We start from the raw sequence: 26,529 nt of genomic DNA on the forward strand, positions 1-26,529 counted from the left end.
GGTGTCCCGCTGTCACCGGATGCGGGTGCGAGTCTCCATCCGATGGCGACAGGACACGTCGCTCTTCAGAGCGCAGAGTTTGACTTGAGTCTTTTTGTACGCAGACATCTGAGGTTGCTAGGCAACGGTTCCACGAATGCCTCTCTGTCTGGAGTCATTCAGCTTGTAGAATGAAGATGACTGTTTTTTTTTTTTTTTTGGTATACGTTTTTTTTTCACGACGCTCTGAAAAATGAGCAGCGCGCCGTCGTTCATGTGCACGCCGTTACGTCTCGTGAAATAACCTGTAAGCGGAATGGCAGAAACGCTTGCATTCGCGCGAAGCCGTTTTCCTGTAGACGGGGACTCTGCTGTAATGAGATGCGTCATCGTGTCCAGTCTGAATGACACTTGGTACTGCCATGGTAACCCAGGCAAACATCGTCCCGCGAGGGACTGTCCGCACTGCCACTAAATCCCCTTTGACTGCACCCCTGGGAAGACGCAGGATGGGCCTCCACCTCTGAGGCCGTTTCCCACATTTCCAGTCACACGCACGAGTGACCCAGCGGCCCCTTCTCCCCATTGGAGACATTCTTTTCTCAACCTTACAGATACTTTCAAACAACATCAACATTTCCACGCTGAACGATAGGTTGAAAAGAGTAAATACAACATCAACAGAGATCCTGATGCTTCCACACCACTGAGCACCAATTTTCAGTGACTTACAACATGACAGTGTAAATATTTCATGGTCTTATGACTTTCGCTGCTTCTTATAAGAGCTCCCCGTTGAACTAATTTTCTAAACATGTTTCAGGTTCAGAGAACGGGCAGCAGGTGGCACAGTGGTTAGAGTCTCCCCCTTAGAGCTGTAACCTAAGGACCTGAGTTCAAATCCCACTCTTGCTGTAGAGCCCACTGATCAAGGTACTTTGCCCTCCTATATAAATGGGTAAATCAGTGTAAGAAGCTTTGTATACAAACCTAACATAGTAAATTGCTCTAGATAAGAGTGTCAGCCAAATTGACAACAGTAAAAACCAATAAATAATAATAATAAAATTGCTGACTAATGCAGGCCCCATAATTAACAAAAGTCTTAGTGCTGCAGTAGCACCAATGAACTTTTATACATTTTTGGTAGCGTAGTGGTTAGAGCTGCTGGCTTTGGATCTAAAGGTTGTGGGTTTGATTCCCACCTCTGGCTGTAGTACCCTTGAGCAAGGTACTTACTCTAAATTGCTCCAGTGAAAATACCTAGCTGTATAAATGGGTAATTAATTGTCGGCTTGCTATAACCTTAACATTGTAAGTTATATTGGAGAAAAGTGTCAGATAAATGTATATATTGCTCTCATTGTCCCCAAGAGCACATTGACACAAATTGTGCTCCGTCTCCTCCAAGTGTTATTTACAAATAGTTATGAGAAGTTTTGGGAGTTGGCATCAGCCGCCAAAGGTACCGCAGGATCGGAGCTGTAACCCCCAACCGGAGAACGATTTAATCATCAGTCTCCGACAGTTTGCATTTTATTCGGCTCGCTCCTGTGTCGTGCGCTTTTTTTGCCGTGACTGACCGATGCGCTTGTTGCGGAGCGAGATGAGCCCCGTTTCTCATCGCACGTTGAAAAGGCGGCCGTTGTGAGGAGGGGCGTTTCGCTGGCACAGATGCGGGAGAATTAAGGAAGGTAGCGAAGTGATTTCCTGCTGCGTGCTGTCTGGAAGAGGAAGATGAATGTGGAAGCGGTGTTTACTACTGTGTTGCCGGCGCTCCTTCCTCGGGGCCCCGAAAGGGACGTTTCTGAATGACCCGCTCGAAGCCCAGAGGAACACAGCACATTCCCAGATGTGCGGTACGGAAATGTGCAGGGGAGAGCAAAACGGCCATGTGGTGGTGCTGCCTGGGGCTGTCAATGCTTGGGGTTGTTTTTAAACGAATTTAAAAAAAAAAAGTGGCCCGAGAAGCACGTTTTTTTTTTTTTTTCGTCTTGAGACTTTGCCAGCCTTGTTGTAACAAGCGTTTCTTGTTTATGCTGCACTGGCTAATTTGGTGGAAAGTAATTGATTGGTTCCACTGCCCTCCATTCAGGGCCTCGCAAAGGTAGGCACAGGAAAGAAATTAACATTCAGCACTTATAGGAGATGGGTAAATAAGGAGAATTTGTTTACGGGGCATAATGGGAAATTGCGAGATAAATGGTTGTACTGGGGAACTGCAGTTAAGCAGTTGGCTAATTCTCATTGAAGAGCGTAATCGTGCAATGGTTTGTCAGTGTCAGGCTGAGACATTTTCTGTTACTCAGCGCTTATTTCGTGCATATGTTTGTACACACACACACACACACACACAGAGTCTGAAACCACTCGTCCGTCGCGGTGAGCCAGAGCCTAACCCGGCAACACAGGGCGGAAGGCCGGAGGGGGAGGGGACACACCCAGGACGGGACGTCAGTCCATCACAAGGCACTCCAAGCGGGACTCGAACCCCAGAACCGCCAGGGAGCGGGACCCGGCCAAACCCCCTACGTATGTTTGTATTGTTTAAAAAAATCGGACACTAGGCAAGTCATTTAGAGACATATTGAACCCTAGCTTTATTGGTGATCGATTGGATAGGATGGGTAAATCGCAACCCAAACTCCTTTCTTGATGACGTTACGGTACAGAGACTCACTACTTTTACATATTTGATAAAGAAATGTGTTTTAACGCTCTGGTCAACACCTCAAGTTCCCTTTATAAACATGTGGACGACTGAAGCGTTCAAATTTCTCCCACTCCGAAAACTCATTTGACTCGCATGTCAATCGTAAGGGCAGTTCTCATGTCACGTTTCCACTATATTTTTCTGCCGCGTTAGTCATTTGTAATCAGTGTACCTCAATGCATGAACAGACGCATACAGAGACGCACAGGCACGCACACGCTTTCATCTGCGCTCGATCTCTACTTTTTTTTTTTTTTTTTTAAACGTTCATTATATGTATTTAACTTCTGTAAAGCGTTATTCAACACCCAGGTAGGTTATGATGACGGTCTTGAAATTATTAAGGCAGTGCGTATGGGAGAATTTCCTCTGAAAATCACGGTCCAGCTCCCTGCTGCTCACCCAGCACCCGGCAGCGGCACAGAGGCAGTACGGTACGGTACAGTAAGGGTCGGACAAAGAGCTTCACTTGGCGGTGCGGCCACCTGCGTTCAGTCTTTATTACTGCAGTGTGTGCTGCTTCCAGTGTGTTGCCCAACTTTCCCCAGCTCTCAGACCCAAAACACTATCCTTTCTGCTGGCAGATTTGGTTGTCCTGGATTCGTCTGGAGTGAAGCTGCGACAAGACAGCTGAATCCCAATTACAGCAGCGGTTGCACTTGGTTTTAGGCACATGGTGATGGGGAAAAATATATAAATGATAATAAGTGGCATTGTTAAAATTATTGCGGTCATCATTAAAGGGAGATGCGATGCTCTTCCTTGGCCTTTTTTTTTTTTTTTTTTTCCGCTTTTCTCCAAGGTGACTTAGAACATTAAGCTATATACACCAATTTGCTCATTTACACAGCTGGGTAGTTTGTACTATATTAATTTGGGATAAGTGCCTTAGTGAAGGCTACTACAGCAGGAGGTGGGATTCAAACCTACGACATTAGAGTCCAAAGACAGCAGCTCTAACCACTACACAACCTGCTGGCCTGGGTGTAATGCTCTTCCATCCCCCTTTCTGAGATTTCTGTTGGAATTTTGGGCAGACGTGCCCCACCACCCGTTTTTGTATAGCGGGAAAAGTTTTGGGACACGCTGTTGCTACCAGAACAACTTCGAACAAGTTGTGCATGAATTTTAGGCCGGCCTCTCCCAAGTTGCACCTCGTACCGGGCTTTGCCGAAATCCCAGGCGCCTCGGGGGCATCAGTCGACGCATCCGGACTTCGAAAAAATAGAAACAAATAAGTAAGAGGACTGGGTCGGACTCATTGTAGCATCCCGCGGTCCAAACAAGACCAAACACAACCCCTCCAAATTAGCCACAACATCAACAAGTAATTCCCTGGACGGGAGCCTCGGCACTGGCAGCCAGGGAAAGGCATCGGCGGCGGTCGTGTGTGAAATAAAAAGGACATAAATGAACATCAGCGCAGAAAGGATGTTCTTGGAGGGAAGCAGGTTTGTGTTGGTTGGGTCAAAGGGGTTTCCCTGGAAACCCTGTGGAGGAAGCGAATACTGCGCGCTGTCAATTGTTTCCTGCGCAAAGGAGATTAGTGGCTCAATGGTTATCTTGGGAGCGTTTTTAGGCGGGAGCGCCGCGTTCGCTGTCACCTTGCGGAGCCCCTTTCGTGCGGTTTAGCTTCTGCTTCGCCGTATAATGGGTCAATTATCGCCCTTTGTCGGCCGCTTATTGCTTCGGGCCCCTCGCCGCGCGCATGTTGGTCCCTGGTTATTCCCATGCGCTATTTTCCCACTCGCCGGACCCGCGAGGGGGCCTCGGAAGCGCTCGTGTTCCGGAACCCGACTCCGCAGCTCTTAAACCATCCACGATTCATGTGCTCCCGCGTCCTGCTTCGCCGGACCGGACTTTCAGATGCCCGGCAGCCCATTTGTGTGCCTTGTGCAGCGTGGTATAAATATGTATTCTGAAAACCGCACTAGCTGTTATGAAATGAGAGCGGAAGGGGGTCTGCTGTGCCGGAAGTGAACGGCAGGGAGCACGGGAAGCATTTCTCTGCCGCCCGTGATGTAAAATGACCCCCACTTTACGGTTCCCTGACAGCGCTGTGAACAGGTGAGTGCCGAACAGGTGAGTGCCCCAGATTCCGAGGCTTTCACCTTCACTGGGAGGCCGAGAGACAGAGAGCTGCGGAGATGAAGCATCAACGATGGAACTCGACAATGAAGCGCCGTTATGACGAGAAATATCCCCCCAACATCTTTTAGGGTTTTCATAATCTCTCTCATTCTTCGCCAAGACTGCTTAACTGAGTCCGACTAAGCGGCTGCACATTCATCACATTTGATGCAGGGACTTTCAGACATTCTTTGAGTTCTGCTGCTCCTAAGTGGGTTTTCTCATATGTGTGGATTTAATATTTATATTTGTCGGGAAGCGAATGCCGTCGAGGTCCCTCTGAGGGGAAATCTCCCGATGGTCCAGCAGCAACGAGAAGTGTGTCTGTGGCTCAGAGAGTCGTCCTGTTCCCTAGGTGTGGGTGGACGCTGGGACGCAGATCTTCTTCTCATACGCCATCTGTCTGGGCTGCCTCACCGCCCTGGGGAGCTACAACAGCTACAACAACAACTGCTACAGGTACTGGCAGCACACGAACCACCCAGAACTCCACGTAACGTCATACAACATACATATTTACCCTCATAACTGAATGATGCTTTAGAATTAGCTATAAAAATGAACAAACGTTACTTCAGTTGGGGGGGGTACGGTGGCGCAGTGGGTTGGACCGGGTCCTGCTCTCCAGTGGGTCTGGGGTTCGAGTCCCGCTTGGGGTGCCTTGCGATGGACTGGCGTCCCGTCCTGGGTGTGGCCCCTCCTCCTTCAGCCCTTCACCCTGTGTTGCCGGGTTAGGCTCCGGCTCCCCGCGACTCTGTGTGGGACAAGCGGTTCCAGATGGTGTGTTTGTGTTTGCGTGTGACCTGAATTACCTTGTCTTGCAGACAAGTGGACATCTGTAACAATCGAAGAACGGTATAAGATGGCAAAGCATCATTTACATTTTTTGACATGGTAGATGCTCTTCTCCAGAGTAACATAGAACCTGAGTTGTTATAAAAGTCCATTCAACAGCTGATTAACTTTGTGAGTTAGTAACTGTCATTGATATAGTAATTGGTTAGTATATAGTGTATTATAATAGATAATATACTACATCGTATACAATATTATACTAGCACCTGGGTGGTGAGAGAGGACATGGGTTTGATCCCTGCTCAGTCTGTGTGGAGTTTGCATGTTCTCCCTATGTCTGTGTGGGTTTCCTCCGGGTGCTCTGGTTTCCTCCCACAGTCCAAAGACATGCTGTTCAGGTTCACCCATAGTGTGTGAGTGACAGAGAGAGTGTGTCCCACTGATGTATGGATGAGTGACCCAGTGTAAGTAGTGTATCTAGCAGTGTAAGTCACCTTGGTGAATAAGGTGTGTGGGCTGATAACACTACATAGAGTTCATTGAGAGTCACTTTGGAGGAAAGTGTATGCTAAATAAATAAATTTAAAAGTATATAGGTCAGGGGGTGCGGTGGTGCAGTGGGTTGGACCGGGTCCTGCTCTCCGGTGGGTCTGGGGTTCGAGTCCCGCTTGGGGTGCCTTGCGACGGACTGGCGTCCCGTCCTGGGTGTGTCCCCTCCCTCTTCGGCCTTATGCCCTGTGTTACCGGGTAGGCTCCGTGACCCTGTATGGGACAAGCGGTTCAGAAAATGTGTGTGTATATAGGTCAGTAATGTATCGTTGATTCCACCCCTAAAAAAGAAAAATGTGTTAAGTTGGTCACCCACCATTTATTGCAATTTTCTGGGGAAAAAAAAAAAAAAAAAACACATGCCACAGACACGATGAGACTAGTTTGTTAAGTTTGTAAAAATGTGTTTTGGTTTTAAGTCTAAGTAGAGGTATAAAACTCAGGCCTGATTGGCTGGCTGTATAAATATATAACTGTAAGGTGTAAAGCAAATTCTGGGCTTAGATTAAACCACCGAATGTATTGATCACATGAAAACCCTTGAATGCTGTGGTGGGACAAACGCCAGGACAGTACCTGTGGGATCCTAATGCCGGCTCGGCGTAGACGGGTTCTGAGATGCTCATATTTGTTGCAGAGACTGCATCATGCTCTGCTGTCTGAACAGCGGCACCAGTTTTGTCGCTGGTTTCGCCATTTTCTCCGTGCTGGGATTCATGGCGTACGAGCAAAATGTGCCGATCGAAGTCGTGGCAGAGTCAGGTGAGTCTGCGTTGTTTTAAGATGATGTCTCTGAACAGTTCCTCTCTTCCTGATCTTATATAATATGACTTATTCAACATAAGAAAACATCAATAATTCAATACAGCGGGCCATTTCGGACCGTTTGCCTCCGTGTTCGCTGTGCGCTGGCAACCCAGGCAAGTTAGCGCTGTGAACCATGGCGGGTAATGAGCGACTCTTCTCGGTTCCCACGTTACGCTGCAGAATTTGTTTAAATACACGTTTCATATGTTTCTCGAGGTTTTTCTTTAAATGTTGCACTTCAAACCCCCATGAGCCGACACAACAGTATTGCTGTCTTCAGGTGCATATCAATATTTATAATTTCACCAAGAGATATTTCCCACATTGGCAGCTGCGTGTGTGTCTCAATTCCTTGAACAAGAGCTGTAGCCTAAGGGAATCCACATGTTACCATGGCAACCGGTTATGATCTCTTCTCTTTGCACACTCAAGACAGGTCTGCCGTCTGCCTCGCACAGACGCCAGCCTCTTTGTTCTCGCTCAAGTGACGCCCACGATTCTCTTGTTTCCCACGCTCCTCACATCTTTCCGTTCCACTCCGACGGCATCGTCTGTGATTTCGTCTGCCACCAAGGCGTGCCCTCTGTTGACCCAAGAGAGCTCAGATGACTTTAGCCTAGAAGTCAGTGGTTTCATGAGGAAAGAAGGGAACCCTTGTCATTTTCTCTTCAGATAGCTGCAACACACTTGGCTGGTTCTGTGCAGGTCTTTAGATTGTATTAGATGTCAAATGTCTGCTAAATGAATACATATAAATAGATATATTGTGTATAAATGGTGTACTATGCATATTGTGTCTTGCAGGACCTGGTTTGGCCTTCATTGCATACCCGAAAGCAGTGACCATGATGCCTTTGCCTCCCTTGTGGGCTTGTCTCTTTTTCATGATGCTCATCTTTCTGGGCTTAGACAGTCAGGTAATGAAAAGCTCACGAATGGAAAGTAACCATGAAGCCCCATCGACGCCCTTTTTCTTCGATGGCCAGTGTTGACACATAGTTCCGCAACTTTCACCTTGAGCCCCTGACTGTCAAGGTCTTTGGTCATTTCCTTGGAAACAAAACCAAATAACAAAAACCAAAATACAAAACGTAACCAAATGACATCTGTCGGAATGCCCAAAAAAAAAAAAGATGAAGAGTCATATTTCAGAGATCTGTACAGAGAGCCGCAGTAGCTGTCCCATGGGGAGATGTTGTGCTTCAAGTGAGAGAACACTGGCATCTCGGCCTGGACAGATGGGCAGAGCAGTTGTTGAGTACGAGATGTACGTATTCTTCATTACTAGCTCACAAGCCATTGGCAACTCCAACTTGAAGGCTTTCTATAGGATGTTTTCGAAGAGAAAGAAGATAAAGGAAAGGAAACCGTAAAAGAAAGATATGAGTGTCAGTACAGAAAGTGGGATACGGTCCACCAAGACCTATTCAAATATAGATAAGTGGTGTAAAGGGAAAACAAAAACTGACCAAGGACTGAGCCCTGTGGAACACCCATTATGGCAGAATAGAAAGAGGAGGGTGATTATGGCCAGGGAACCAGACTGCTAGGAGAAACACCGATTTCAGCCCAGTTACACTAGACTGCAACGAGTGACTGTATTTCAGGATTGCAGAATCAGTACTGAATTTAAGTGATAGTAAAGATAGTAAAGAGTTTTTTTTTTTGATAAAACCGTGTAACATAAAAATTTTGAAACAGCTCGATTGAACTTTTTGAAAGGAATATACTCCTTTCAAATATTCAGACATGATACACTGTAACATAAAAGTAAAGATGATGTCTCTTGGTTGAAGCACTGATGCGAATATCACTTTGAAACTTCACATGTCCTGCACTGTATTTTAACTCCATGCCTCTTGTCTGCAGTTTGTCTGCGTAGAAAGCCTGGTGACGGCCATAGTGGACATGTACCCTCAGATCTTCAGGCGAGGCTACAGAAGAGAACTGCTTATCCTCGGCATGTCAGTGGTCTCCTATCTACTCGGCCTCATTATGCTTACGGAGGTAAAAATATTATTTGTGTTTCTTTCGTATTCAACGAATGTGGTGTGCTTCCATGTAAAAGAACATGGAACTAGACCAGAACTGTTTAGAGAGGCAAAATTTAGAGTGTAATTAAGCCATTAAAGGTTCAGTAGATTTGTACTTATTGTATGTGAAACATGCATTGCTTTGAATCTATTGCTTTTGTCTCTAAAAGGAAGTTGCATGATAACTGGTCACAAAATCTTAGAAGAAAAATTTCAGTAGGATTTCATTGACCATTTATACTACATTCACTACATGTTTCAGATGCATTACATTTTTAATGCATAAATTTTATTGCTGTTGTAAACCATCAGTGAATGACCAGTCTGAACTCCGAACCTTAGGAGTAAATATACTTACTCTGTACTTAATTTGTTACTTTTTATCAACACCTGTATGCAAGTGCTTTGATCTTCTCAACAATCTGTCATAGTTTTTGTTCCCTCCATGTTTTGTTTGTCGAAGACAACAGGCATTCAGTGTTGGCACCGTTTACAAGAACAGTTTCCAGTCTGTAGAAACAGATGCTTACTTGGGAACTTTTTAATTAAGTTTGATATTGGCACGGGAAAATGTGACTGTGTGAGTGGGTGAAATTTTGGTGCAAGACACACAATTTGTAAGCATATTCAACAAAAAACCAATATAAACCTGATTAAACTGCCAACAGTAAGAATGTAATGCATCATTTTGGTCCCTGCAGTTTTTTGCTACTGCACACTTTGACATGTTTCCCTCGGTAGAATTGAAGTGGTTCGTTGGGTTTTGAAATTCTCGCAAGACTCTTCACATAAGTTGCTTTCAATTCATACTGATCCCTGTAAACACAGGGGATCAATACGAATCGGAATTTGAATTGGCTCATCTTTTTCCAATTTTCCCCCCACTTGCATTTACATTCATTCATTTAGCAGACACTTTTCTCCAAAGCGACGTACATCTCAGAGAAAATACAATTTGTGTATTACATTAGGAGAAAGAGAGGGATAGTTGCAGACATGTGATTCTTAACTTCTTCTAACCTGTGTGCAGTGACTCTTCTTCCTGTAAGTAGAGGTACTTTATGCCCTGGCCAATCAGCTTTGTTTTCTAATCTACCAATCACGTAGCACCATATAAGCGAGCTGTGTCCTGATTGGCAATGTGAGGCCACACCCACTGCTGGTGTTGAAAAATTGCGAGTGCTGAGTAGCTACAGGAGGGCGCCTATGTAACCAATGGCCAAAGGTCCATTTAATCCCACACTTCCTCAGTGCGATGATTATAATTAACTGTTTAATAAGATGACGCCTTTGTCCGGGACAACGGACCGGAATTGATTAGTAACTTTGCTATTAATCAATAAGCAACACAGGCAGGAAGACGGCTCTTGAAAGCAGCTCTTCATTCTACTTCATAAAAGATGAGCCGACTGTCTTTCCCAACCAAATGATGTGTGAAAATTAGAGTTAGATGGAAATCTCAAAACTGTATGTCAGATTCGTTGGCACGCATGTTTATTATCGCCTTCATCGATCATGAGGATCAGAGGTGGCCGGACACTTTTTGGATTGCACTCAGACAACAAACCCAGCTTTATATTGCATTTCTTTGTCTGCTGCTCCATCTGAATTTTAAAAGGTGCCAATGAAAACGCCGATGTCTGGATTCAGGCCTTGATCTGAGCTCTAGAGCACTGGCTGTGCGTGAGAGGCACACCGTAGCTCCATGTTTAATTCATCAGTAGTCGCTTTTTAGGAGTTAATGTTTCATGTCTTAAATGGAGCCCATTTCTACATACTGTGATGTAAAAATCAAGCAATAAATCTGCCAAAACTTTGTCTTTTGACAAACTGAGTTCAATTTTGTTAATAAAACCACAAACACCAGCCCTTCAACTTACAAACACTACACCTGGGAAGTCTGTTCATAACTCAGTTTGTTTGTAACTCCAAAGCCACTAAATTACAATCCATAAAAGCTACATAGCACAGACGTCCCTCCATTTATTCATGAGTTTCCTGTTAAGACCTCAGATAAAGCTATAAAAAATAAATAACAAGCACTCATGACACTTTCATCGAGTCATCCATTTTCAATAACCACTTATTCGCTGTATTGAGGCAGAGATCCAGAGTCCAATCTGGAAGCACAGGGTTTAAGGCAGGGCACACGCCGGATGGCACGCCTGTCATTCAGAGAACAATACAATTAAAAATAAGGAAATACTCTGGAAAATGTTTGTATCCTAAAATGTTTCTACCTCGGATGTTCGTAACACAAATGTGTTCTATGTGTGTATTTAGTGTTACTTAGGTTAGACTGTGACCCTGTGCTGGACAAACGGTTATTGATAATGGATGGACGGACGGACACATCACACAGCTGCAGCTCTAAATGGGAATCTTATCAACAGTCACTCTGTTCTTAGGGCTCCCAAGAAGTGTGTGACGCGAGGTGTGTGTTCAGCATTACGGAGGATTTCCTTCCTTTGCAAAGCTCAGTCGGATGAACGCCTCTGTTGGGATTTCTCATGAATAAGACCTCTGTGCTTCAGGGTGGTGTTGTAGTCGGTCCACCGATGGTCGTGGTCAGTGCTCGTTTATTGTTTTTTTCTCTGCGGTAAAATTGATGTGATTCGATCCCGTGTTCAGACACAGCTGATGAGTCGGCAAAACCAACAAATCTCTTAAGAAGTGCGAAAAGGCCACAGCAGCACAGTCACAATTTCCAGCTTTTCACAAGAATGTTGGGTTCCCTTGCCTTCTGAATTTTGCTTGCATGGATGACTGTCATATATGTGGGGTTGCGATGCTGTGGGGTCGGTTCCTCATCAGCCATTCGGGGAATCAGAACCATGGTATTTATTTACTTCTCCGACAATGTGATGTTTGCGCGTTAACCAGCTTACACTTACCTATTTATACAGCAGGGTCATTTTCACTGGTAAGTATCTCGAACAAGGAGGAGGTAGGATTTGAACCCAACTCCTTTGACTGCAAGGTAATGGCTCTAACCACTACGCCCCCTGATGCCCTCAGATAGTATCTGTAGTCCATGCAATTTCGACAGGCCACATACTCAGTGTAACTATTCACTCTACAGTGAATAATTTCAGTCATGCGTCACTGACACGCTGAGATTATTCTCAATATAATAGCTATATAATAAATATAGGTATATATTAAAATATATAAAGATATAGCCCATTGACATTACAGGAACTCACATACAGTTTGTTTTTAACCCTTTTCGCTCTAAATCAGTAACCGCTTTAATGCCGAGTCATCAAAGGCACTGTCATTGCCTTGCTGTCATCGCATTCTTCTCCCCGCAGGGGGGCATGTATGTGTTCCAGCTGATGGACTCGTACGCCGCCAGCGGGATGTGTCTGCTCTTCGTGGCCATCTTCGAGTCCATCTGCATCGGCTGGGTGTACGGTAAGGAGCGCGTTGCACACCACCGGTGGTATATTGCTGCATGCCAGGATTTTTCTAAATGCGCACTAGTGGGCTTTGCACCTAAGGAACATTTTTGCTGTCATAGTGCCCCCTCCTGGAGAAACCTTGTCAGTGCAGCTGAGCTTGTCTTGTGTGTAAACACAAGGTCCTTGGAAGGGGGGCACTGTGTGTCTGTGGTCCGGCTGCATGTCCGGGTTCTACGAGCTCAGCCTCATGCGGCTTGTGGGCTCATTGCAGGCAGTGACAAGTTCTACCGGAACATCGAGGACATGATCGGTTACAAACCCGTCTTCTTCATCAAGTGGTGCTGGATGATCCTGACCCCGGGCATCTGCGCTGTAAGGCCTCTCGCGTCAAGGTTCAAGAACAGTAATGTGTGAAGAAATGCGCATTAATTTTCATAACAGTATGACAGAGTTGTTTTGCTTGGAGACAAGCCGTGACCTCGGTCACCGTACGTTCCGAGACTCAGGTTCTGTAGAACATTCCGGATTCCGGGAAGAGGAAGAATGCACTTTTCTCCCTCCGTTCTCTTGCAGGGGATCTTCCTGTTCTTCCTGATAAAGTACAAACCGCTCAAATACAACAACGTGTACACGTACCCCGACTGGGGCTATGGCATCGGCTGGATGATGGCGCTCTCCTCCATGGTGTGTATTCCCCTCTGGATGGTCGTCAAAATATGGAAGACAGAAGGGACCTTCAAAGAGGTAAAGTCACTTTTCCGCGGTCAGACTGACCACAGAGCTAACTGTGGGTTTGAGACCCAAACAGGTCAGATGGTGTGGCTTTGAGACACTAGTATTGAGATGACTGAACACTTTCATGCTCGCAAGTCCCCTTGTGGCACTCGAACCAGTGACCTCCTGTCACAAGTCTTGGTTACACAGCTGCGCATAGTGCGTTACGTCAGACTAACGCCCCGATTAAGGCCTCAGCAACCTGACAGCGAGCACATTGCGTGAGCCGCATTTTTAGCGTAACCGCTCGGTACTCCTTCGGTACCAGGTGATCTTTCGTGGTCGGGCCGCGCTGAGTAGCTGAGCACTGAAAGGCAGCAGGTGTTTTGCATAGCACAGGAAGGGGGAGTGGCTCTTCAATCCCTCCAAAATTTCCCAGCTTGATGCACACGTTCAAGGTCTGGTTTCCTCCCACAGTGCAAAGACATCTGTTTCAGATAGATTGTGGATGCTAAATTTACATTTGTTTATTTATTTAGCAGACACTTTTGTCCAAAGTGACTTCCAATGAACTCTACGTAGTGTTAACAGCCCACACACCTTATTCACCATGGTGACTTACACTGCTAGATACACTACTTACACTGGGTCCCTCATCCATGCATCAGCAGAACACACACTCTCTGTCACTCACACACTATGGGGGAACCTGAATAGCATGTCTTTGGAGTGTGGGAGGAAACCCACGCAGACACGGGGAGAACATGCAACTCCACACAGACTAAGAGGGGATCAAACCTACGTCCTCTCGCACCACCCAGGTGCTGTGAGACAGCAGCGTTACTCACTGTGCCACCGTGCTGCCCCTAAATGAACTGTACTGTGCGTGTGTGTGCATGTGTGATTGCCCCCTGATGGACTGGCGTACTCTGCCTCACACCCTGTTTTTCTAGGATAAGCTTTGGATCACCATGACCCTGCCCGGTAATAACAGATGCATGAATACATTGTACTCCAACTGGGTGTTTACTGCCCTAATCTGGATAAAATAGGGACTAGAACCTCCAGCCTACTGGCTTCATGTCTAGCACAAGCTGGCTCATCATTTCCCTCATTGCCTATGGAGTTCGGTGGTTGTCAGCAGGCTTGACCGTGCGCCGTGGGTCCAGTTTACAGATGACCGCAAGTGTGCGATGTCCCATTTCGCTTGCAGAGGATCAAGAAGCTGACCACTCCGAGCGCCGACCTCAGGATGAGAGGCAAGCTGGGCGGGAGCTCGAGTCCCTACGCCGTAAATGACTGTGACGCCAAACTGAAAGGCGACGGCAACATTTCCACCATCACGGAAAAGGAGACGCATTTCTGAGCGGCGACGAGAGGAAGCCCGTGGGGGGGTGGGCACGTCACCCACGACCGCGGTGGGAGCGCCGAGGAGGAGGGAGCCGACTCTGCGGAGCGTTTTCGTTCTGTAAAAAAAACACAAGAGAGAGGAGAATCACTTAATCCTAGAGGCTTTTTTGAAATTTTGCACAAACTTCATTAACAGGTTCGTCTTAGAGGGTTGCGTTATGTAATGAAGCAAAAAAAAAAAAATTCACTCCTTAATGTTAAATGAAGATATAAGCTGTTGAGATGCTGTAGTCTGTAGTCACCTGTGTCACACTAGTGGGTGTTTGCTGTTAGAGGGTCGCCAGTGAATTACGTGCTGTCACACTTTTGTACTCGGACTTGTTTTGGCAAAGTGGTGCGTAGGCATGTTTCTAATGTCCAGGTGCACTCGGATCATGTACGCCTTGCGTGTCGAGTGAAACGCGTAGCCCCTCCCCGCCTCGGTCTGTGGCCTCGGACGCCGCGGCGGCCCCCCGCTGCACTTCCCGCTAAGGTGCGACTCGCAGGGCGAGTCCTCGACACACTTCTCCCGAGCCCTTCTGCTTTCCTAAGGCCTCTGCACTTGTGTTCTTTCGCACAGATTAAACCGAGTTTAACGACCGCGACAGACCTGGTGGTGGGTGGTGGGTGGTGGGGGATGGGGGGCACGTTTAAACCCCCTCAGTCGGCCGTCAGCTACTCACAATGCAGCTGCATGACCGGGAGGGTAGGGATGGGGGTGGTGCTGAGTGGGGTCAGCGGGGGTCCCCGGGCTCCCCATCGAAGGGTACTGGTGGTTGGTCAAGTCCCAGAAGTCGAGTCGAACCTGCAGCCGTTCCCCGTGTCGGTGTCATGCTGCCGGTGCTGCTATACAGCCGTGAACCCGTGGACTCTGTGACGCATGCATGCTCCTTCCGTGTGGCCCGTCCCATCATGCATCACTACTCGTGCTAGTAGACATGCACACCTAACGATTAACATTCTTTTTTTTGATAGATGTATATTTTCCAGTCTTATTAGTCTTTGTGTAATATTTCTTGAAACGAAAAAAAAACAGCGTATCCGCGTTTCTGTGAAGACTTTTGATATGTCCTACAACAATTTGTCCCTTTCGAGTGTTAGCAGTATAATGAAAATGTTGTAAGTACTGTTTTACACTGATTTTGGTATTCACAGGGCACAAGATTTTATTGTGTGTTTACTCATTTTTGAAAATAAATATTAAAAAAGGAGACATTTCGTTCTCGACAGCTTGTTTGTGCCTTCCCAGAAACACGAGGAAGGAGCGTCCTGCTGCCGGTCAACTGTTGCGCTACCTTCGCGGTCTGGGAAAGAAGCTTTTGCACTCATGGGAATGGTGAAGGAGACCTGATCTCATTCACGGTTTGATCCATGTTCTCAGCACTCTGGGCCGCGTGTGCCTTCGAAAACTTCGAATGTTTGGCCCCCTGGGTCGGTGCCACGTATATGACGTACATGACTAATTTTATTTTAGATATGGATACACACAGATCATGAGACAAGGGAAAATTAGAATTGATAAAACGTTATTTTTTTTGCGGAATTATTTCTGATAACATGTATGCGAACAGTGTGTGTGCGCAGAACGCAAATTTTTACTTTAACGTCTTGAAACTGCACTTATTTTCCAGGCTGAAGTTTAAGGGAGCAAACAGATAAAAACTATTTACTGTGTAGAGCGACTGTTTGTTTTATACAAAATGCCACCTATAAAGTTGCAACATTCCAAAAATATGGGGGTCTGTGATGCCTCATACCATGTTTACATCATATACTGTACGTTCACATAGTTGATAGCAGATCTTCGATTTTATGTTTATTCATTTAGCTGAAGCTTTTCTCTAAGCGACTCACGTTCTTAAGCTACCTACAATTATTTACCCATTTGCTGGGTAGTTTTTACTGGAGCAATTCTGGGTAAATACCTTGCTCAAGGAGAGGGGGTGTGGTGGCGCAGTGGGTTGGACCAAGTCCTCCTCTCCACTGGGTCTGGGGTTCAAGTCCCGCTTGGGGTGCCTTGCGATGGACTGGCGTCCCGTCCTGGGTGTGTCCCCCGGCCCTACGCCCTGTGTTACCGGGTTGGCTCCGTGGCCCCGTATGGGACCAGCGGTTCTGACAATGTGTGTGTGTGTACCTTGCTCAAGGCTACCACGTCCAAAGGTGAGGTTCGAACCGCCAACCTTTTGGGTTCAAAAGAGGTAGCAGCCCTAACCACTACACTACCAGCGGCCTCTTGTCTTTTCTCCTACAGGTGGTCCCTGACTTACGACCGTGTTAGGTTCCGCGAAACCCATCGTAAGTCGAAGATGCGTGTAATACACGTAACCTACCGATCATCATAGCCTAGCATACGTGCGATGACCATTACGGGCTTTCCGCCTTCATCCTGGGCAATTATCTTCAATTTCTCCTCAGGAGTAATTGCCCTTCTTTTCTTCTCACCTGTAGCAGGAGACAGATAGATGTTTCTGTGGCGTTATGGGGGCACTAAAAACAACGTAGATACAGGGGGGTATCTGTATAGCGACCACATGACAGACTGGGAGATGTGGATCGCTGCCTCTGCCCAGCATCGCGAGAAAGTATCACACCGCGTATCCCTTGCCCAGGGAAATAAAATCAAAATTCGAAGTACAGTTGCTACTGAATGTCTTTCGCCAATTCGCCGTCGTAAGTCGAACCCTTGTAAGTCGAACCGTTGTAAGTCGAGGAGCATCTGTATACCTATTTCTTTATTATTAAGGAAGGTTTTTTAACTATTTTCTCCCAAGGTTACAATATGTTTTTCAATTTTAGCAACACAATTTGTCGCCCCAGTTTTTCAGACCCCTGGGCGATTACCTGGATTTGCGTCGCCGTTAAAGCGACTCTCGCTGCGGTCAGTGGTCAAGGGTCTCGGAGATGAGGACAGCCTACATGCAGCGTGCGCTTCCGCTGTCGTCTACCAGCGACAGAGCGAGGAAACGGCGGTCGGTGTTGTGCGCGTGGGGTGCGTTCCAGAGCCTCGTTCAAGCGCGATCAGCAAGCTCTGAATGCAGGTGCCACGGAAATACGGCGCAGCTCTTTCCCTCTCTCCTCCTGCCTCTACCGTTTAGTGCTGTATTATGACTCTCGTTCCTTGTTGTAGCCTAAATTATGAGCTATTGGACAGTTATCACAATATAACAGACAGGCATATTTTACGAGGATTTCGGTGCCGGATATTTCCTTTTCAGGAGGGCTGTGCATATGGAAGATTACGCTTACACGAGCCATTTTGACGGAGGAAATGGATTTGCATTTTGTCATGCATTGCATAATTGTAACGTAAATGGCACTAAAAGGCGCAACATCTTGACTGCTAATGATTTCAGCTCACGGCACCGCGGCAGCCAAACGCGCCGTGATGAAGCTGGTAAATCTCGGCATCCATCGAACTTCATTGATCTGTATGTGCTTGAGAGTCTGTGTGTGTGTGTGTGTGTGTGTGTGTGTGTGTGTGTGTGTGTGTGTGTGTGTGTCTGTGTGTGATTTTGGCCCTCTACCAAGAGACACGGTTGCCATATGCAGCTGTCGGAGGAATTATTACGCAGCCCGGCCTGTGCTTCGGCGAAACGGTGGCGAGCGACTCGCCTCTAACGGAATGCAAATGATGGGAGGCCGAGTCGAAAAGCTTCCCCGTCACCCACGGCTCGCAGGCTCAAATTGCTTGAGAGTATCAGTGGCTCCGAGGCCATGCGGGGACCAGAGAGAAAGGAGGCGGAAGGGGGCTGAAGAGCGAGGCGAGTGGGCGTAGCCTGCCGATAAAATTGGCTGAAAATGTCCTATTTATAGATGTGGGTTGAGGGAGCTGTGATTTAAGCTAGATTGGCATCTCGGAAACCATGGCAACGCGGAGGATGGGCTGGAAGCGAGAGCACTGACATGTGACCAGTGGTGGAAAAGGCGTGCGGCGCAGCAGGCCGGGCGACGGTTATGGGCATGACGGTGTCGCGACCTCTAAAACGTGTGTCATGCGTACATGTGTGTTGTCACGGCGACGGCCTTTTCCGCATCCCCTTCAAAGAGGCTTCATTGTAATTCTTGCAGGGTCACTTAGGAAAATGAGCAACGCCAACTTCAATTTACTCAGTGCTCTAACCGTATAGCAGCGTTGAACTGAAATAATTTATTTCCCTTGATTTTTCCTTTTGTCTTGTTAATTACCTCACTGGTGCTTTTTGTTCTGTTTTTACCTTTTTTTTTTTTTTTTTGGCAAGAGTCGCTTATGGCTCAAGACATTTTTTTCTGAAACCATGCTTTGATTATAAGGTTGTTATTCATAATTCATAATTACCGAAGAGTTTTCTGGGTAAAAACGAAAACGTCCTCGTTCCGGCCCTTGTTTTCTCCGTGTCCCACGTTACGCGGGTACGTGTAAATATGCACATTATGTCCAGGACAGGGAGACAGTAAAAGAAAGGAAGGCTTCTCTGCTCCCTGCATCTATACAGGCGAAAGGAAAGAGGGAGAATCGCAGCGATAATGAGAAGCTCTTCATGTTCGCCTGTTATGGCTCAATGATCCCACCGAAGAGATTCCATCAATATGTCAACATGTCGTCCTTCGCAAAAGAAAAATCACTGATTAAGTCTGTGAGTTTTCTGTCAGCAAAGCGAGCGGATTGCTCTCCAGGCTTCGGATCGATTTAAAAAACAGGCTAATTTTCCGGAAAAAGGTCGTGTCAGTTCAACGTTTTATAACCATTAGTGGCACCTGTCTTGAAACCGACAGACCTAAAAAAAATAAGCGTTAAACCTACTTTGTCAGTGTGATGAGCAGTACTTTTGAGACTATTTTTCAGCTGGATCATATTCTATGCACCATGTATTGTTTACCTACTGTTCAGGTTCTTAAAAAAAAAAAATTCTTAAATTAAGAAATAGAAATAATTAAATCATTTAAATAATTTTTTAAAAATCAAATTATTGAAAGTTCAATAAATGCTGAGGAAAAATGGCCAAGGCTGGAAGGAGATTTCTGAGCTGGTGCAGTACAGTGATCCTGTGCCTGGAACCGGAAATCTGCAATCATAATTTGTCATTATTATTATTATTATTATTATTATTATTTAGTTCATTTAATTTAATTATAGAATAATTATATGGAAAATAATAATAATATAAAAAAACATATAAAAACTTTTGCTTTTATGTGTCTATAGTTTAGTTAGTAAAACACAACGCATTTGTGTAAACTGAATGAACGATCAATGAGCCATGAAATATTTCCTTGCTTGTTTTCACTTATTTGATGTTTTTTTTTTAAGTTACACAAGCTCGCAGTTCTACGATCTATAATTAAATGAGTTTTGCTCAAGCTATTCAGTGGCTTTCCTCAAGTGCGCACAAGAAGGACTGTGATTTCCAGCTCTGTGGCCACTGCCCTACCAGGAGCCCAATTCATTGAACAGGGAGGGATGAGTAAAGTGCAGAATTCTAACGCACTTTCTTCTTTAGGAAGATACATTTCAGCCACATATGCTGCACGCATCTGAGATTTCGCGATGACATCTGAAACGCCACGTCTACGCTCCCAACCCATCCGGCACGTCCACCGCTCGGCCTGAACGAGACCTCCGTAGAGGCCGTCAACTGCGTGCAAAAATATGCAAAACAGCAGGCGGAACAGCGCTTACTGACAGTGCCTGGGTGCACCTGTAGGGGGCAGTACACTCAAAACATCAACTCTTTCTCGGGCAAAAGGGCCTCCTTCAGCATCTCCGTGCAAACAGCGCATGCAGTGTGCCTCCGCTTCCTTTCCCTGCCACATTTTAAGGGTCTCATATATTGCGAGGGACGCAAAAACGATGGGATCACAGGTGCGTTTTAAAGAAGCGCCACAGTGCGGGACCTTGACCCTCTGTGCCGTGTAGGTTACCATAGAAACTCAGGTAGAAATAGCCGGCGACAGCAGAGTGTGAGCTCACCGGCATCTTCCCCTCCCGGAATGTCCCCGGTTCCATCCGACGGCACATTTCCCAAAAATGTAAACAGATTCGGATATTCTGGGGAATGTCACTCCTGGCCGTCGGTTCCGCTAACAGTAAACTTGTTATAGGTGATAAATCCACGCAACGGACCGGCCTTTGAAAAGTTATCAGTCGTCAGGATGGTTACAGTTTGAATATTTACCGCGTCGTTTTGGCGCATTCGCCTGCCCATTCAGGCGTGTCGTACACGGGCTCGCTGTGAATATTGTCACCGGCTCTGGTTTCTATAGTAACGACTAGAGAATGGCGTAAGAAGGCAATCTACGACATAATGAAAATGAACACAAAGAAAACGGAGGAATGGCAACCGGTAGCGTGTGGGGGATGGGCGACTTGCACAAGGCACTGAGTACAGAACCAATTGCGGTGCAAGGGGACGGAGCTTATCGGACTTGGGGACACACGCACGACGATCCCCTTTCCAAGCTTTTGCCCCAGGGGTTGTTCTTAGTGAGGTTGTCATCCGGCACGGGGTTATCGATCGGGCTGTGGGATCAATCGAAGTGATCGGCCGCACCGTGTCATTTCTCACAACGTGCTGCTAAGAAGGACTTCCCCTAGGTGTCTCTCACCCTCTCCTGGTCCAGGGAAGTGCTTCTCATTCCTGGAAGCTCTGATCAGCATGTTTTTCTTTTCTTCGGAGAACTTTGTATCATGGATTAGATAAAAGGCGCTTCCCGCGGGGGTCCCCCGCTCCTCTCGTAGAGACACGTGGCCAGGACATGCCCCCGCGGGAGAGCGTAGTGCCACAGTCGTTTGGGTTTGGGGCCGTGAGACAAATGAATTTGCACCAACGCTCACGTGTTCATAGCGTTGATGGGCTGATATTTCATAACCATATTATTAACAATACTTCTCCATCAATTGATATCGAACCACTTGTGATGCTCAGGTTTCAGCTTGGAGGCAAAAAAACTCCATTTGACTGGCATGTCCTTGCTTTGTGTGTGGGGAGGTATTTGCTTATCTGAACCACTCCTCCATGACCACCCATCCATCCCTCTTTGTCCCGAGTGGGGTTGAGCCTAATCCGTCAACACAGGGCACAAGGCCGGGGGGGAGGAGACGCACCCAGGATGGGATGCCACTCCGTCGCAAGGCACCCCAAGCAGGAATCGAACCCCAGAGCCGCCACACCACCACGCCATTCATCCCCCTCCTCCATCATGACCATTTCCTCTTAAATGGCACAACACAGAATCCAACATCTTTCTTTTCTACAAATTCTGTGTTTGCAGTCCTGAAGCTTTGTTAACAGGTTACATTTTTACATATAATTTTCTATTTTGTCACTGAAGGAATAAACACCAGTCAGTATCCAGCCTTCCTCGTGAATGCCCAAGGGCCACACCTGTCCTGTCCCAAAAAAATTCCTCACCCCATCCTTCAGCCACAGGTAATTACAGAGCTGACATTACAGTAGACATACTCTTTACGTGAAGTCATCACAACCGCCCGCACTTTCAGTGACGCTTCTTGAAGGTAATATGAAGACAACTACTGACTTTTGGAAGATATATAACTCTTAAAGTGAGTCAATGTTCCCCAGTAATTACAGTATAAAATCTAATAAACAGTAACTAATGACTTGTCAGTAACAAGAGAGATTAAACTGATACTGCTGGAAATATTTTAACACGAACAGGAAAAGATGTAAGTGAAGGGTGGCAGCCCATGGAGGTCGAACCCTCTCCAAGTGTGCCCAGCATCACTGAGACCCTCACTAGAGAATCTGGTTATGGGGCAAGGCCATACCTTCTTTGTCCCGTGTTGTGTACCGTAGTACAATAAGATTAATGGGTAAAGGTTTACTGTGCTGCATTCGCCCGTTTAGTTTCCCCAGCATCGGCCGCCGAAAACCAACTGTGTCTCCAAGAGCCACATCCCATATCCCGAACTGGGGACATGTGCTCGTGTGTGTCACGTGGAACACACTTGGCTTGGAGCGGAGGTCCTTGCTGACCGCAGTGCTGCCGGTTCGTCGGATCCAGCATCCGTGATAGCGATCCGATCCTAAAGATGACGATGAGCGCATCAAGGCCTGCCTTCCTTCTTGATGAACTGCCTACTCTTGGAGGACGAGGCTGTCACAGAGCGTGAGGGACCTGCTGGAGAAGCCACGGTCGGGTGAGTCGTCTCATCGGGGACAGAGACGTGCGCAGTGGGAACCGCCACCCAAAGCGTGTGCTGACCACATCGAGAGAGCAAAATCGACACATTCCCTACAGATGACGCTGCTTTCTGGGTGTCTACATTGAAGTGCACTTTTACATGCAGTGCGAAGAATGCCGTCTTTAAAGGAAAGCAAATGTTTCCATGAGGTTACGGCAAAAGGAACAAACTGACTCTGTGGAAGCAATAAGTGGTCGTTTAGAACATAGTGATGTGTCATGACACAATGGTGTCATTCACTGTATCTAATTCGCCTTCGGTTAGGAGTACATCCTTCGGTAGACAAGAGCCAACCTGCTAAGTGGGTTCCTTCTTATAAAGGTCTCTGTTTCTGCTGGTTTTTCATGACGATGCCTTTGTCCCAGTCTTGGGAAATCTATACTGGGAAGTGATGAGGAAGGTAACCAAGGCACTGATTGTACATCCGTATTTCGACAGACCCTTCCCACCTCGACCATTGCATGTTCCAAGCCCTTCTTAGGCGATGAGCACTGAAACAAGAAGGCAGAAAACAAAATTTTCCTACCGAAAGAGGCCCTCATAAACCTCTCACTTGCACATTATAACCCATATCATGCTCAGCTGATGCTTTTCTCCAAAGCCACTTATAATGTTTAGGTTACACTTACTTACCCATTTATCCTGCTGGGTAATTCTACTGGTGCAATTTAAGGTAAGTACCTTGCTCAAGAGTATTACAGCCAGAGGTGGGGAGCAAACCTACATCCTTTGGGTCTAAAGGCAGTAGCTCTAACTACTACGGTACCAGATGGCACATGCTTGAGTGGACATTATTCTTATGCTGTTCTTCCAGCTGAAACAATTGAGCAGTATGTGTTATATTTAATACGTGTCACGTCCACGCCAACAACTCAATCAAGAGCACCTGACTCCAGTTCAGCACCTACCCTTTAAAAGACACTCCGCAACTCCCAGACCTTTGCGGAATCTTGTCAAGGACAACCACCCTTTCCCGTGACACTTCCTTCACAAGCATCCCTAGCTCTTCGTTCACGTCCTCCGGTTGTTGACTCTTTGCTTCGTTTCCCGACCACGTCCATGGATCCTCGTTCCTGTCCTGTTCGCCGTTCGACCGACTCTTCGCTAAGTCCCCTGACCTCGTCCATGGATCTTTGCTCTGACCTTGACCGCCGATCGACCGACCCTTCGCCTGTCCCCGACACCGAGAACTCGCCTCATCCCTCGTCTCCGGACGAACGACACTGCACTTGGGTCCAGCCGTCCCAGGCCCCTATGTTTCGCGTGACAATACGCTCTCTTTATTGTGTTCATTTGGTTCTTTCTAAACTTTGTCGCCATATACTTCATGCTGTGTAAATGTCTCTTATGTTTTAAACCTGATTGAATGAGTATCCAGAGAATGGATGGAGCAAAGCGTGTGGCCCTCTGCACTGAGAGCTCCTTCACACGTCCGATGCCACGTATGGGAACGTGGAAACGCGTTTATGTCTCCGCAGCGCGAGGAAGAGAGCGTTAAGGTTCGTATTTTTGGTTGCTCAGTTCTCTGAGACAATGCAGAGCTGTCAGATGAGCTCCCGAAATGGGTCACTGATCAAGTAGGGCATTGTCTCTCTCGTCACTTCAGCGTCCTTCCTTACAATGTAGCTGCGAGAGCCTCAGCAAATCAGTTCCTGTGTATCTTTTTGTCCCAGTATTCATTATTTATCTTCTTTAGCATGTTTTTATGTCAGCAGCTCACATTTTCTTTTTTCCAGCTTTTGGGGAAAGCCGTATCACCTCATAAAATTTCCATTTCATTACGTTCTCGTAACATGTGAGCCCTGTTTGGAATGGATGCGGATCACTGACTCTTAGCTTTGAAGAATATTAATAACTTTTTCGGATTGTTTTCTAGGATTGAAGAATGGGGATTCCTGTATCATGACACTCCACTGAGGCTGAATAAAATAGCTTTTTCCACTCCACTAAGGTTTACCGAAGAGCTCATACAGTAGCCAGTGAAAACAGAAAATGTCTCATGGTTTTTCATGGAAAAATGTTGGCTGTGCATGTACCTAGTATGAATAATCATCAGAAAGTCAGCAACAAGTAACAACTAAATGCATCATCCCCTATCATTTACTGTTTGTCCAATGCAGGGTGTGGGTCAGTAGAGTGAAAACACAGTATGGTTTTCACCTGCCTGTGATATGCCTCCCCAAAAAGCCCTATGTAAGGTGAATTCTCGTAAATCAAGGGTTTAATTAGCATTAGTTTCGATGGCGAACATTTCCATTCACTCCTGAGCCCCAAAACTGACACCCATTTATGGTACAATATCAGCAAATCCCATTAAAATGGACACAGTTACTTAAACATTTAAAATAAGTTATAACACAACATAACAGTGCAGTTTCTCTTCATTAACTTACTGTACAAGCTGAAGCTCTTGTATAGCGTGCCAAAATGTCATTTCCGTGGCAAAATGCATTTATTATCACCCTGTACAGTACAGTGTCAAAATACATATGTTGTGCCGTCATTATTAAAATATTGTATCAGTTGAACTCACTTCCGTTCAGTACAATTCATTTTAATGTGCTGCCCTTTGTAATGTTTTGTTTCCAGATCATTTCACAGTGTATCTAATAAGGCCCCTGCAGTAGAGAAATCATTAAATGCCCATATGACGCTGAGTCAAATGATGTAGTAGTAATATACTGCAATGCTGATGACACTTCCATGGTACCGAGGTCCTGAAATCATTAATTGCTTGGTAGGGCATAACTAAAGACTTCAATTTAGTCTGAACCACAATCAGCAACCCAAGGAGTAGAGGTGTGATTGGTGCACACCTCAGGAGATTAAACATTAGATGAACAGCTGCAATGGAGATGAACTTCACAGGTTTAAGTGCCAGTGCGAAAGGCTGGGGAGGGGGGGACTGTAGTCCATACACTGGTGGGCATGATCTTGGTTTGTGAAGGAAGAGTCTGGAAAGCCTCATAACGGGAAAGGAGGAATAACCGTGTTTTACCAGCCAAGGAAGCTCATCAATGAAGGAAGCTCATGCACACCACTATACTTCAGATGTGGGAAAGACTGATCTGAGGAGCTCTAGGGAAGATGTTGCGAAGTGCCTTTCACATTTTGGAGATTAGGGAAAGGCCCTGCTGTCAATGTCCACATTGTTTTGAATGACGTTTATGCCGTAAAGTCACTTACGATAGAAGAACAGGTAGAAGAATAGACATGTAAAGGCTGTCAGCCTACACCGCTGTGGAGCTTAGAAAAAGCCTCGTGCAAGGATCCATATTCCATACTCACATCGTTTAAAATCTGTCATCCAAATTATTGCACCATACAGTCAAAGATAAAGTAATTCATAGTGACAGGTAGTATCTATGTTGTACTGTAATTATAAGATTACAAAGTGCTTATGTGCGCATGTGATGGGCTGACAGGAGCCTGAGCCACACCCCCATCTCCCAGACTTTTGGCTGCATTGTGGGAGAGCTGTAGGAGCTGTAGGAGCTGTACTAATTCAGATGGGAGATGATCAGAGCCTGGGCCAGAAGTAAGGTGAGGAGGAGGTGGATCCTCTCAGTGCCAGACATGAAAATCCAAGGCTTTTATAAGAGAAATGCAGGCAAGTGATTTCACGCCTTATTCTCCAGGGTCTTGGAAATAAAAATGGAAGCAGGACTCGGCAGTAGTTGCTGAGGTCCGGTGTACGCAACAAGAATTTATTGAAGGGGTTTGAAGGAGGTGAGAAAGCAGCTGGAGAACACGGAGCCCTTGGGATTGAAGATCAATGGCGGTAATATGCAGGAGAAGTGCAGAGCGAACAGGGTCAGAAAGTTCTCCAGTAGT

General features: G+C 46.3%; 1 protein-coding gene across 2 annotated transcripts in view; it reads left to right on the top strand.

Annotated features, from left to right (window-relative positions):
- Positions 1-15,719, top strand: part of slc6a11b (solute carrier family 6 member 11b) — a 29,835-nt gene extending 14,116 nt beyond the window's left edge. The window contains exons 8-15 of one of the 2 annotated variants that reach the window (XM_018744596.1): positions 5,178-5,281; positions 6,804-6,928; positions 7,778-7,890; positions 8,843-8,980; positions 12,321-12,423; positions 12,682-12,782; positions 12,984-13,154; positions 14,338-15,719. In XM_018744596.1, coding sequence (XP_018600112.1) covers positions 5,178-5,281; positions 6,804-6,928; positions 7,778-7,890; positions 8,843-8,980; positions 12,321-12,423; positions 12,682-12,782; positions 12,984-13,154; positions 14,338-14,490 — 1,008 coding nt within the window. In that variant the 3' untranslated portion in view covers positions 14,491-15,719. The remainder of the gene's footprint in view (positions 1-5,177; positions 5,282-6,803; positions 6,929-7,777; positions 7,891-8,842; positions 8,981-12,320; positions 12,424-12,681; positions 12,783-12,983; positions 13,155-14,337) is intronic. The other variant, XM_018744597.1, reaches the window with a different exon arrangement.
- The last annotated feature ends 10,810 nt before the right edge of the window (positions 15,720-26,529 follow it).

Source organism: Scleropages formosus, chromosome 22 (assembly GCF_900964775.1).
Source record: "Scleropages formosus chromosome 22, fSclFor1.1, whole genome shotgun sequence".
NCBI lineage: Eukaryota > Metazoa > Chordata > Actinopteri > Osteoglossiformes > Osteoglossidae > Scleropages > Scleropages formosus.